Source organism: Macaca nemestrina, chromosome 6 (assembly GCF_043159975.1).
Source record: "Macaca nemestrina isolate mMacNem1 chromosome 6, mMacNem.hap1, whole genome shotgun sequence".
Classification (NCBI taxonomy): Eukaryota; Metazoa; Chordata; class Mammalia; order Primates; family Cercopithecidae; genus Macaca; species Macaca nemestrina.
The window spans coordinates 137,824,890-137,838,619 of NC_092130.1; the positions used below are offsets into that span (position 1 = coordinate 137,824,890).

Consider the following 13,730-nt stretch of genomic DNA (forward strand, 5'->3'; position numbering starts at 1 on the left):
TAGGTAGAGACTACACCCCAAGCCAGCATGTAGCAGTTACAGGAGAAAGACCATAGGTCCCTCCTCCTCCCATAAAGACTTATGAGGATCACATCTCTCAGTGGGGAGATGAGACAGGAAAATAGGGTCTAGAGGCAGGGAACCTAAGGCCAATTCACACGTCAGCTATGACAGGAAATATCCTCTTCATAGGGCATATGCTGAGTAAATGACTTTGTAACTTTACTGCATCCTCTTCATTCACATAAGGCATACATCAAGTAAACAATGGAATCCTCTAAAGGGTATTTAAATTCTCCGAAATTCTGTAACGGGGCTCTTGAGCCCCTATGCTTGGGCCTGCTCGCACACTGTGGGGTGTATTTTTATTTTCAATAAATCTCTGCTTTTGTTGCTTCATTCTTTCCTTGCTTTGTTTGTGCATTTTGTCCAATTCTTTGTTCAAGATGCCAAGAACCTGGACACCCTCTCCCGGAAACAGGTGTGTGGTCCAACAATGCATGTTTCAACAAGATTCTGATGTTTGCTAAAGTTAGAGAACCATTCCCTAAATGATGTAGTCTCAGGGCAAGAAGATACTAAAAGGCAATTGGCTGCATGTATCTTGTCGGCTTTTCTGATCTCTTGTCCCCTGCACTTCCAACTCCATCAAGAACTGGTATGGATTCCAAAAAAGAATGCAGCTGATTATCCTATGCTTTGTGTAATCCAATGTAGTCAACTACAAAGAAATCTCATAGAGAGTTATTTTAGTGACCAAGAGTGTAGTCTGTGAAGTCAGGCTTGCTCAATTCAAGTATTGGCTCCACTTCCAACAAGCTGTTTCTCAGCTTCTCCTTCTCTTCCTTTCCTCTGTTTGTAAACTGATAGCTAATAATACAGTCACTTCAATGAGGATATTGAGATAACTAAATGTATTCAAAACCATAAAGGATAGCTATTATGTTACAATAATTTTTTTCTTTCCCAGACTGCATTTTGATACAAATGTAAAGGTGAGGATATTGCTTCAGTTGAATAGTTAAGAGTCATATTTGGCTGGCCACCGGGGTCCTGCCTGTAATCTCAGCACTTTGGGAGGCCGAGGCGGGTAGAGTGCTTGAGCCCAGGAGATTTAAATCAGCATGGGCAACACAGAAAGACTATTTCTACAAAAAATGCAAAAAGGAGCTGAGTGTGGTACATGCACCTGTAGTCAGAGCTACTCAAGAGGCTGAAGTGGGAGGACTGCTTGAGCCCAGAAGGTGAAGGCTGCAGTAAGCCGAGATTGCGCCACTGCACTGTAGCCTGGGTGACACAACGAGACCCTGTCTAAAAAAAAAAAAAAGAAAGTATTTATAGGGACATGTTGGGTTGCAGGAAGGGCAAAGAGAAAAAGATTGAATTGCAGGAAGGGCGAAGAGAAAAAGATTGAATTCATGTGCTGCCTTCTTTACCATGTCGATGGAATTAATGAAGTTACATTTGTAGGTCAGGGAGTAGAGTTTTAAGTTCAGACTATTATGACAGCCTCTGTATTTATGGGTTTTAAAGTAAGAAATGTCTAGGCTTCTAACTATGAAGGATTTTATTAACTGGTGGGGTGATAAGGGTTTGTTTTAATTCCTACTTCTCATTTGAATCCTTTATGACAAATCCTGTAAGAGGTATAGCACAGCTCAGCAGATTACACAAGAGAAACAGTCTAGACGTCCCTCTCCTGATGTAATTAACACAAAGGTCAGTGTTAACCTAATGAATTCAAAGCTATTAAGTTTTCTCCAACAAAATCAGGCTAAACTTTGTAGGTCAGGCAGTTGTTTGTAATTTTGCATGTAAGAGTTATAAAATACTTTTTATGTGACTAGTTTAATGATCATAGGATCACTTGTTTAAAACAATCAACCCATGTTAAATTGAAAATGTGAATTAAAATCCACTTGATTGGTAAAGGTTATCTACATTTAGGCCTTACTCTATGGCTTAATAAGCCTGTTGGCTTATTCAAACTATGAAATGGGTAGTTAGAGAACTTTCATGGACCCTTCCAACAATGAAATCTTTAATTCCAAGTTCAAACTAGTGGGAGCAGAAGCATTCAAATTCTCATGAAAAGGTTCCTATATTCAGTATTATCTGAGTATGGTAGCCTTTTTATTTTTATTTATTTATTTTGAGATGGAGTCTTGCTGTGTTGCCTAGGCTGGAGTGCAGTGGCACCATCTCGGCTCACTGCAACCTCCATCTCTTGGTTCAAGCGATTCTCCTGCCTCAGCCTCCTGAGTGGCTGGGATTACAGGTGTCCACCACCATGCCTGGTTCATTTCGTAGTTTTAGTAGAGATGGGGTTTCATCATGTTGGCCCAGGCTGGCCTCGAACTCCTGACCTGGTGATCTGCCTGCCTTGGCCTCCCGAAGTGTTGGGATTACAGCCGTGAGCAACTGCACCCAGCCAGGCAGCCTTTTTAAACTGGTAAGACTACAAGAGCCTTCTGGTTTTGTACATATCCAAAAGATGTCTAGTTTTTAAACGCATTGCTAATGTATTCAGTTTAGTTTTTCAATCTCAAATGATAGGTGTGATATAATAAAAAAAAAAAATAGGCCAAGAGCGGTGGCTCACGCCTGTAATATCAGCACTTTGGGAGGCTGAGGTGGGTGGATCACCTTAAGTTGAGAGTTCGAGACCTACCTGACCAATGTGGTGAAACCCCATCTCTACTGAAAATACAAAAATTAGCCGGGCATGGTGGCGCATGCCTGTAATCCCAGCTACTCAAGAGGCTAAGGCATGAGAATCGCTTGAACCTGGGAGGCGGAGGTTGCGGTGAGCAGAGATTGCACCACTGCACTCCAGCCTGGGCAACAAGAGTGAAGCTGTCTAAAAACAAAACAAAAAAATGGATTTGGGTTTTTCTACCTGGTTCCTTGCACACAGCTCCAAAAATTCTTGGAATTTCCAGAATGTCTTGTTATTCATTACAAGCCCCTTTTGACCTTACCAGTTTATGCTAATGAGATGACTATTGGCAGAGGGGCCCCTAGAGAGTTTCAAGATGGGCGTGGGTCACTAGAGGAACCCTAGGAAAGGTAATGTACCTTTGTCCTTGATCTTTACCTTGTGGTCAAAACTCGTTTTAAAATCCTTGTTTCATACCTTGGCTTAAGGGCACAGTATGCGCTATTTTCAGCATTCAAAATTCACTAGACACTAACTAGCAATTTACATATTTGAGACCACTATCTGTTAAGAGTTTTTTTTTTTCTTGAACAACTCAGGAACATTGGCATCCTAAGGCAAACTGAAAATTCACTGGGATATAATTTAATTGTAGTATCGGTATTTTCCAATTTCAAATAAAAAATACACTGTTAAACCATATTAAAGGGCTACAACTATTACCCTCACCTGAGACCTCCAGGGAGAGAATGGGCTGAAGATTGAGTCTGGTCGCCAATAATTCAATCAGTCGAGGTTATAAAATCTCAGTAAGGGAGCTTCTGAGTTGAACACATCAACATGCTGGGAAAGTGGCATGCCAAGAGAGGGCAGAGAAACCTCTACTATTCTCCTCCACAACCCCCTCCTTCCACCTTACCCTGTGCATCTCTTCCATTTGGCTGTTCTTGAATTGTATACTTACCGTAGTCCCAAGTATAGTGCCTTCCTGAGTTGTTTCAACGCATTATTGAACTCGAGGGGATGGGAAGGCCTAAGAACCCCAAATTTACAGTTGGCTGGGCAGAGGCGCGGTTAGCCTATTGATCGCATTTGTGGCTGGTGTCTGAAGTGCGGGCGATTTTGTGGTACTGAGCACTTAACTTGCTCTAAATCTGGGTGGTGTCAGATTGAATTGTTGGACACCCAATTGATGTCTGAGAATCATTGTTGAAACAGTGGAGTAGAGGAGATAGAAAAGCCTCTCATTCTCAGTGCACTTGGAACTTATTTCTATGTGATCACTGCACACTCTACTGTCCAACTTGGTAGCTCATACCGTAGACTTATCTTAAAACTCCAGTAGAAATAGAGAAGAACACTGGAGGACTAAATATTGTTTGCTTCAGTACTTGGAAGCAAATATACATCAGTTGTTAATAGCTGTTTTATGTTCTACATAAAATGCTTTCCAACTACAAAGTGTTATTCAACATACGGTTTATCACCAGTAGATAGTTTTCCTCTACTTTTACAAGCAAATTCACTGGCATTCTAAGCACACTGATAGCTTCTATACCTTTTGGGAAAAGAAAAATGAACTATATCTGCACCTCAAATCTGTCTCGAAAGGTCTTGACAAATGTGAAAACTCAAATAATTTTAACACTTTGATGTACCTTTGCCTTGATCTTTACCTTGTGGTCAGAACTCGTTTTAAAATCCTCATTTCATACCTTGGCTTAAGGGCACAGTATGCACTATTTTCAGCATTCAAAATTCACTAGATACTAACTAGCAATTTACATACTTGAGATCACTATCTGTCAGGGTTTTTTTTCCCTTAAACTCAGGAACATTGGCATCCTAAGGCAAACTGAAAATTCACTGGGATATAATTTAATTGTAGTATTGGTATTTTACAATTTCATTTAAAAAATATACTGTTAAATAAGCTTTGCAGTAGGTACCCAACTACCAAACAGTACACACTTGGAAGTGTTCATATCCTTATTTTGATCTTAAAAATGTGGCCTCCTTAATACAGTGGTTGGCTTTATCTCCAGATTTATATCTAAATCTGACTTCTCCAACGGTGGGAAGCCATTCTCTTCAGTTTATTTTTGTAAATGTGATACCATTTAACATCAGGATTACCAAAGGGGGCTAATCGAATTGGTGTTTTACATTTGACACAGTTAACTGAATTCCTGCTGTTGTGCCTACCATGTAAGAACTATTAATACAAAGAATATGAAATTCTTCCATGCTTTTGAGCTGATTTTTGGGGGTTGAAGGTATGATTGAAAATTTATCACAATTCATGAATCAGTCATGTTAACACGGGTAAAGACACATGAGGAACTATCTCTGCCCAGATACAAACTTTCACACTGGTACTTTTTTAAAGAAGAGTCATGAACACATAATTTTAAACTTTACTTAAAAAATGTAAAGAACTCCTAATATTTAACAGGTAAAGAAAATAGCATATTGGTTTACGTGTTTGTTATATTTTATTTTCCAAGTAATACTGATTAAAAATATTTACACACCTACTTTTAAGTCCACAGTTTAGCACTCTTATTTGTATGGCTTTAAAAGTTATAGCACAAGATCTTTACATTAAGGATCGGGGGAAAAGATTCCATTCAAAACAAAGCCTGATAATTATATACATGTCTTTCTCTGTACTTTATTTTAAATACATTAATTTTTAAATGCTGCTCATCTTTTTTTCATCTGGTGGTAAAATACTAGTGCAACTTTTCATCAAAATAAAGTTTACCACAGATGTAAATACATTTTCCCAATTGAAAATGGCCCTTCAGTGGCCATTAAATAAAATTTCTCAACCTAAGTGAAAAAGAACTGGTGGCTGTCATTATAAGCAAAAATATAAAGTATTATAGCATCATCTACATTGCTCCTTACAACACAAACTTTGAAAGAACCAGAGATGCTTTATAGAAGTTTAGTTGGTTTTCAGAAGGCACATGGGTGTTTTTTTTTTTTTTTTTTTTAAACATTCTAGAACTTTTGCCACCACCACTCTTTCTGTTGCAGAGATGGCATCTGTGACTACTGGGGTAGACAAGAACGTTTGTTCAAACTAAAGAAAGCCAGAAGCCAAAATTTACTGCACAGTAACAATGCACTTTTCATCATGCAGCCTTGTGTTTCCTATATTATTCAATTTTCTAACATGCATTAGAATACATACACTTGTATTCTAATGATTTAAGTTTGATTTTACAATATGGAAAAAATTTGAGGAAGAACATGACCTGGGAAAGAGAAAAGGAAGAACTTTTACCACAATGAAAATAGATACATTCGTACCCAACTATATAATAAGAATATAATCCATTTAAGTTTCCAGAAATATACTTCTCAAAACTCCCCTTCAGTTATGGAAAAGATCCCTCCTCTGTGGCATTAAGTAGGGGGAGGGGAAATCAATGTGTTTCAACAGAAACAGTTCAGCACAACAGGAAACAGCTTAACTTTGGTCCACTTGTCTGTTAGGCTTAAGGACAGTCATACTGCCCATAATCAGTTCAAAAACCCAACAAGTAAATTTAAAAATATATTCATGTGTAATTTCATTCTAAAACTGGCATAGCTGTTCTGTCCTCATTCTTGGCCTTTTCAGTTTCAGAATCCACTGTTGGCTTGGTCTCTAAATCCTCAGCATCTTGGTGATCTTCTCTGGCAGCCTTAGCAGCATCTGCTTGGCTAGACTCTCTCTCCTCTTGGTTCATGATTTCTGGGGTCACATGGTCCAAATCTGCTTCTAGAAGTTCAGTTTGTACTTCCACTGGCATCTGATTTACCCGTTCAACATGCAGCTCCTCTACATGTACTTCAGTACCTTCTTCAGTCTGAATTCGGCCCACTTCTAGATAACTCACTTGGACCTGCTCTGGAAGCTCACTCATGTGTGAATCGTGCACCTGGCTGTCCTGAAGCAGATCTGGATGGACTTGTTCCACAGTCACTTGTGCTGAATCCACCTGAACCTGAAGCAATGGTAGCACATGCACCTTCCCAACTTGTTCTATAATAGTCATTGATGTTACAGGTTCAGTTTGCACACGTGTTTCTACTGAAAGAACTTCTTCTGTTACTAGACGCTCTGAAATATTGTGAGCATCACTGAGATGCCTCCTTAATTCATTTCCTTGCATAAACCACAAATCACATAAGGTACAATGGTTGGGTTTATCTCCAGTGTGTATCACCAAGTGATCCTTGAACTGGTCCCAGCTGTTAAACACACTGTTGCAGACCTGAAATAATCAAAAATATGATGTAGACAATACTTATATCCGAACTGAAGGAAATATGAATGCATTTATTCTCTGTAAAGAAAAAGTTGAAGGCTTATTCTGTAAATGTTATAAACGTGGTACCTGCAAGAGAATCTAGTCCAAGCTATTTCATAATTCTTTGGTTCATTTGGACTTTTAGCTCACACAGCTAGTAATACATTTTTTTATTTTTTTTGAGATGAAGTCTCGCTCTTATCGCCCAAGCTGGAGTGCAATGGTGCGATCTTGGCTCACTGCAACCTCCCCCTCCTGAGCTCAAGTGATTCTCCTGCCTCAGCCTCCCAAGTAGCTGGGATTACAGGCATCTGCCACCACGCCCGGCTAACTTTTGTATTTTTAGTAGAGACAGGGTTTCACCACGTTAGCCAGCCTGGTCTCAAACTCCTGACCTTAGGCGATCCACCTGCCTCGGCCTCCCAAAGTGCTGGGATTACAGGCATGAGCCACCGTGCCTGGCCACCAAAATACATTTTGAGAAACATTTCAATACTGCCTTCATTGTTTAAACATAAAGTAACAATATTTTAATTTCTCCCATAACATATAACACTTATATCAAATATTTTTATATTTTTATATCAAATAATGTAATAATTATTTGATATTTGATATAAAAATACACTAATCATGGGGAAAAAATCTAATTATAGCTGAAATGTTTCCTCCAATCCCCATCCCAAATTCTAATAATTGCTCCATGGTTAACTACAGTTCCAGATTGTTATTTAGGACATAATTTTTATTGACATTGGTGTCATCTATGGTTGGGTTAAAAAAACCAATTTAGTCCCCAAGACAATAATGTTCTTTATTCTCATTTCTTTCCAGACCATCAGCCCCTATACCTTTGCTTGAGACTGTTTCCCTTTGCTTTTGATGACTGCAAACACAACACTCCTTTGTTAAGAACTGAATGCATGTAACTGCACATACCTGGCATTCGTAGAGTTTCTTCCTTCCTTTTTTTGCTCCTACTCCAGTTTGGCATGCAGTGAGGTGACATTTAAGAGTGCTATTTCTAGCAAATCGTTCATGACAATTTGGACATTCAAAAGGTTTTTCACCTATTAGAGGGGAAAAAACATATGTTGCCAAATTAAGAAAAATCATAAGAGCAAATAATTTTAAATATTTACTTTGTTTTTTTGACGGGGCAATTTTAATAGTAAATTCCTAAAAGGAGAAATCACAATTCATAATTCAAATATTTTCACCATATTCCAAAGACTTTTCTAGAGGTAGCAAAAATAATAAAATTTAATATTTAATTGTATCTATGCTTTGACAAAGATAAATATAATTTACATCTAAACTCTGTTCCATGTTTTTGCACTTCTTAAAAAAATTATTTATTTTCCCGTAGATAAAAATCATGATCAACCTCTTATTTTGCGGAAATGCATCATTATCCTTTCTGCATTTTTTGCACTTACCATGTGCTAGACCATGTGCTAGGTGATGAAGGTAAGAAGATAAACTGTCCTTTGCAAAAAACTTCCTATCAAAGGCCAAGGTATAAAGATGAAATACATGAAAATAAACAAATGTAATGCACTGTAAAAGATCTGTCACAGAAAAGCGATGGAATATGTACTGCAGCAGCACAGAGGAGGGGGTCAATTCGGCCTGGAATGAAATAGGAGAAAAAAAAGAAAGAGGCACGGAGGTATAAAACAGCATGGTGGGTGAGAAGTAAGGATGGAGGAATCAGTGATGGAGATTCCCAGATCCTTGGCTTAGAATACCAATGAGAATAAAGAAATAGGACACAGGAGTACATGTAGGTTTGGAACATGGTATGCTGGGAAAGACTATAAATTCAGTTTTGTGTCTGCTGAGTTTACGGTACTCAGAACAGAGTGGAGATGTCCGGTAGATAGTTGTAAAGATAATTCTGGAGCCAAATAGAGGGTGATTTATATATAAAATAGGGTCGTTTTTTGTTTTTGTTTTTGTTTTTTTTGAGACAGTCTTACTGTCACCTAGGCTGGAGTGCAGGGGCACAATCTTGGCTCACTGCAACCTCCACCTCCCGGGTTCAAGTGATTCTCGTGTCTCAGCCTCCGGAGTAGCTGGGATTACAGGTGGGGGCCACCACACCCGGCTATTTTTTTGTATTTTTAGTATAGATGGGGTTTCACCACGTTGGCCAGGCTGGTCTCGAACTCCTGACCTCAGGTGATCTGCCCGCCCTGGCCTCCCAAAGTGCTGGGATTACAAGCATGAGCTACCACACCTGGCCAAATTAGGGGTTAAGTGATAGTAAAAACCTTTAGGCAGGAAAACATTTCTGAGTATGTTGTATGATAACAAGAATCAAGGGCAGAACCCAGAGAAACACCAAGTTAAAACAGCAGGTAGATGAGCTAGCAAAAGAAATGAAACAGCCAGAAGTAGAAGGAAAGAAAAGGAAATGACTTTAACCAGTGATGTAACTGGCCCACTGCCACGGGGCAAAAGTGAGTGAGAATCATGTCAATGAAAACAGTCAGTACCAAAATTCTTTTAAGAAGGCCCAGAAAGCCAAATGTGGTGGCTTAAGCCTGTAATCCCAGCAGCACTTTGGGAGGCCAAGGCAGAAGGATTGCTTGACGGGAACAGCCTGGGCAACATTGTGAGACTCCATCTCTGTTTAAAAATAAAACAGCTGGCCAGGTGTGGTGGTTCACACCTGTAATCCCAGCACTTTGGGAGGCTGAAGCGGGCAGATCACTTGAGGTCAGGAGTTCAAGACCAGCCTGGCCAACATTGCAAATCCCCATCTCTACCAAAAATACAAAAATTATCTGGGCATGGTGGTGAGAGCCTGTAGTCCCAGCTACCTACCTGTGAGGCCGAGACAGAACAGCTTGAACCCGTGAGGCAGAAGTTGCAGTGAGCTGAGATCACACCACTGCACTCTAGCCTAAGCGACACAGTGAGACTCCATCTCAAAAAAAAAAAAAAAAAAACATAAAATGACGTACAAGAAGAAAGATGACTAGCTAGAGGGAAGCATGTCAATAATAGCATTCTTTTTTTTCTTTGAGATGGAGTTTCACTCTTGTTGCCCAGGCTGGAGTGCAATGGCATGATCTCAGATCACTGCAACCTCCACCTCCCCAGGTTCAGGCAATCCTCCTGCCTCAGCCTCCCAAGTAGCTGGGATTATGGGCGTGTGCCACCATGCCCAGCTAATTTTGTATTTTTAGTAGAGACAGAGTTTCACCATGTTAGTCAGACTGGTCTTAAACTCCTGACCTTAAGTGATCCACCATGGCCAGCCAATAATAGGATTCTTTAAGCCAGGAGAGACATCCATTATTTATTTGTTGATGGGCAAAGAGGCAATGGAGAAAGGAGATGGAATGATAGATGGGACATGGTTTAGAGGGACATCAAGGCATGGGATCTAGAATTGGCTTTGAAGAAAAGGGAAACCTCTTTTTCTAGAATAAAAGAAGAGGGTATAAGCCAGGCACGGTGGCTCACACCTGTGATCCTAGCACTTTGGGAGGCCGAGGCAGGTGGATCACGTGAAGTGAGGAGTTGGAGACCAGCCTGACCAACATGGTGAAACCCCGTCTCTACTAAAAATACACACACACACACACAAAATTAGCTGGGCATGGTGGCAAGCACCTGTAGTCCCAGCTACTTGGGAGGCTGAGGCAGGAGAATTGCTTGAACCTGGGAGGCAGAGGTTGCAGTGAGCCAAGATTGTGCCACTGTACTCCAGCCTGGGTGACAGAGCGAGACTCCATCTCAAAAAAAAAAAAAAAAAAAGAGGGGCAAAGATTAATGCTGTTACAGGTAAGTTGGGGGTTGGAAGGTAAGTATGTTATCTGCTGGAGGAGGGGTGTGGGCAGAGGTCTTTGAATATACCGGGAAGCTCTGAAATAGCAATTAGGAAAAAGAGATAAATCAGACACGAAAGTGCTTAACTTAAGGTCTGAGATATCAATTTTCTCCAGCAGTCCTCAGCAACCAGCGGGTAGGAGTAAATAACTGAATGATTCCAGGATGGAAGGTGGAACCCCAGTAATGAGGAGGTCCTAGATGTGAGCCTTACACTTAAATACAATGACACAGTCCAGTAACTGAGCTATATGTATCATCTGACAAAACATTTATAGCTTATTTTGTACAATTTTTATATGATGAAAAGTTAATTTGAGAGACAAGACCTAATTAGCTGGAATTAGTGCAATAAAAAACTATTCTCAACTACCAAAATGATGGGCAATATCGCTAAATGAAATGGTTTAGTGGTTTTATCAATAATTTTTCATTATCAGTAAGACCTAGAAACAAACTGGCATAGCCTCTCCTTAAATGGCAATTTAATCATCTTTGTCAAGATATAAAATGTGCATATTATTAGGGAGGCTGAGGCAGGCAGATCACGAGGTCAGGTGTTTGAGACCAGCCTGGTCAACATAGTGAAACCCCGTCTCTACTAAAAATACAAAAAATTAGCCAGGCATGGTGGCGGGTGCCTGTAATCCCAGCTACTCGGGAGGCTGAGGCAGCAGAATCGCTTGAAACCAGGAGGCGGGGGTTGAAGTTAGCGAAGATCATGCCATTATACTCCAGTCCGAGTGATAGGGTGAGACTCTGTCTTTAAAAAAAAAAAAAAAAAAAAAGTGCATATTCTTTGACCTTGCAATTCTGCTCTTAAAAATGAAATTACTTGAACATCTGAAAAGGCATATGTACGAGTGTGCTTACTACAGCAGAGTCTGTAATACCAAAAGCCTAGCAACAACTTAAATGTTCATCAATACTAGTTGATATACCCATAGATTAAAATACTGTGCAGCCACAGGAAGAAAATTTAAATACTCATAAATGTTCCATATATTTTTCAAAACGACTCAAAGATAAACTAAATGGCATGATGCTGTACTACCGCATGCCCGTTTGTTTTTCCAAAAGCATGTGTGCCTGTGTGTGTATGGCTACCTGAAAATGCAAGGAATGTATCTGATAAATCAGAAAAGGATAGCAGTAGTTACTTCAAAAGACCTACTTGAGTAGAAACAAGACTCAATTTTCATTGTGTGCCATCTGAGCTTTTCCTATTTAAAAAATTTAGTAAGCTCAGTAAAATGTAGGAATAGCAACATATTAATTCTTTTAGATGTGTGGACAATACAGTCTTCAATGTGCTTTCACCATTTTCTTATTTGTCACAACCCTATAAAGTAGGTACACAGACAAGAAAAGCCCAAAGATGAAGTGAACGGTCAAATTCATCATGCTGGCAAATGCTGAACTGGAGCTGGAACTGAAATTCTGATTTCTGGACACACATTCCCTCTATGATTCCACACTACCTTTCTTGGAAACTAGGGAGTAGTTGTTTGAAAACATGGCTAAAGGTTACCTCTAGGTTCTCTTTTGACACTGTGTGTCCCACAGGTGTATCTGTCAACATGTCTGGTATTTCCCTCCTTCCCCATCTGCTTACTCTTCTACATATTTTTTTGTAAGTTAATTAGCCTCCAGTGGCCATTCAAATCAGAAAGCTGGGACTCACCAGCTCTCTTTTACTCCTACACCTCACTGACCACCAAATCCTACTGATTCAGGCTACGTAATGTTACTCAAATCTCTCTTTTCCACTAACACTGCCTTTACCCAACCTCCCATTCTGGTTTAGATTACTCGAAGATTCCTCACTGAGCTAGCAGGTTTCAACCCACTCCAATCTATCTTGCCAGTCACCTCTCTAGAATATGAATCTGATGAGCTATCTGCCTGGCTGAAACTCCTTTAAAATGACCTAGTCTTCCAAGATATTATTCAAACTCATTTATGGAATTTATGAAAATAACTCCATGATCTCAAACTCATCTCTCATTACTCTCCCTCTTTCTTACCCTTACACCACTCTAGATCTCCCATATGATGCCCAAGTGCATGCAACATGGTTAGCCCTTCCAACCCCTTTGGCCACATCTCCTGGCATTCCTCTACTTGGACCTAAGCCTCTGGCCATAATGCCCTACTAACAGTGATCTAAACAATTTGTTTCCTCTCATTCCTCTGTGTCTGTGTCATTTCCTTTTGCCTGGAATACCTGTTTCCAGGCTAACTCCTCTTCCTTTCTGAGTCATCAAAGGCTAACGACCCCCAGAAGCCACCTGCTATAGTTTTAATGTTTGTCTCCTTCAAAACTCAGGTTAAAACTTAAACCCCAATTTGGTAGTATTGAGAGGTAGGACCTTTAAGAGGTGATAGGATCATGAGGGCTCTGCACTCATGAAGAGATTAATCCATTCATGGATCAGTGAATTAACGGGTTATCATGGGAATGGGATGGGTGGCTTTAAAAGAAGAAGAGAAACCTGAGCTAGCATGCTCAACTTCCTCACCATGTGATGCCCTGCATGGCCTCAGGACTCTGCAGAGTCACCACTGGCAGGGCTCTCACCAGCTGTGACCTCATAACAGTGAACTTCTTAGCCTCCAGAACTGTAAGAAATAAATTCCTTTTCTTTATAAATTCCCCAGTTTCAGGTATTGTTATAAGCAACAGAACAGACTAAGATATCACCTTTGTCTCTTCCATCACAAACAAGCAACCCAGGCAGGCATTCCCACAGGATTCTGCTTACTGTGGTCAGCACTTAGCATGTTACACAGATTGTACACGCTTGTTCCCCGCTGCAGCATATCCTGAGCTCCTTGAAGGCAGGGACTCTAAAACTGTTTTATATTCATGGCCTAGTGGTATATGGCATTATCATTACTATTTTCCAAATAAAAGTAAA

General features: G+C 40.0%; 1 protein-coding gene across 13 annotated transcripts in view; it reads right to left on the minus strand.

Moving 5' to 3' along the window:
* Positions 1-5,064: 5,064 nt before the first annotated feature.
* The window catches only part of LOC105487475 (zinc finger protein 131), a 54,497-nt gene continuing 45,831 nt past the window's right edge, over positions 5,065-13,730 (minus strand). For all 13 annotated transcript variants that reach the window (XM_011750929.3, XM_024794650.2, XM_024794649.2 and 10 more), the window contains 2 exons: positions 7,906-8,036; positions 5,065-6,930 (listed from right to left, as the gene is read on the minus strand). In XM_011750929.3, coding sequence (XP_011749231.1) covers positions 6,244-6,930; positions 7,906-8,036 — 818 coding nt within the window. In that variant the 3' untranslated portion in view covers positions 5,065-6,243. The remainder of the gene's footprint in view (positions 6,931-7,905; positions 8,037-13,730) is intronic.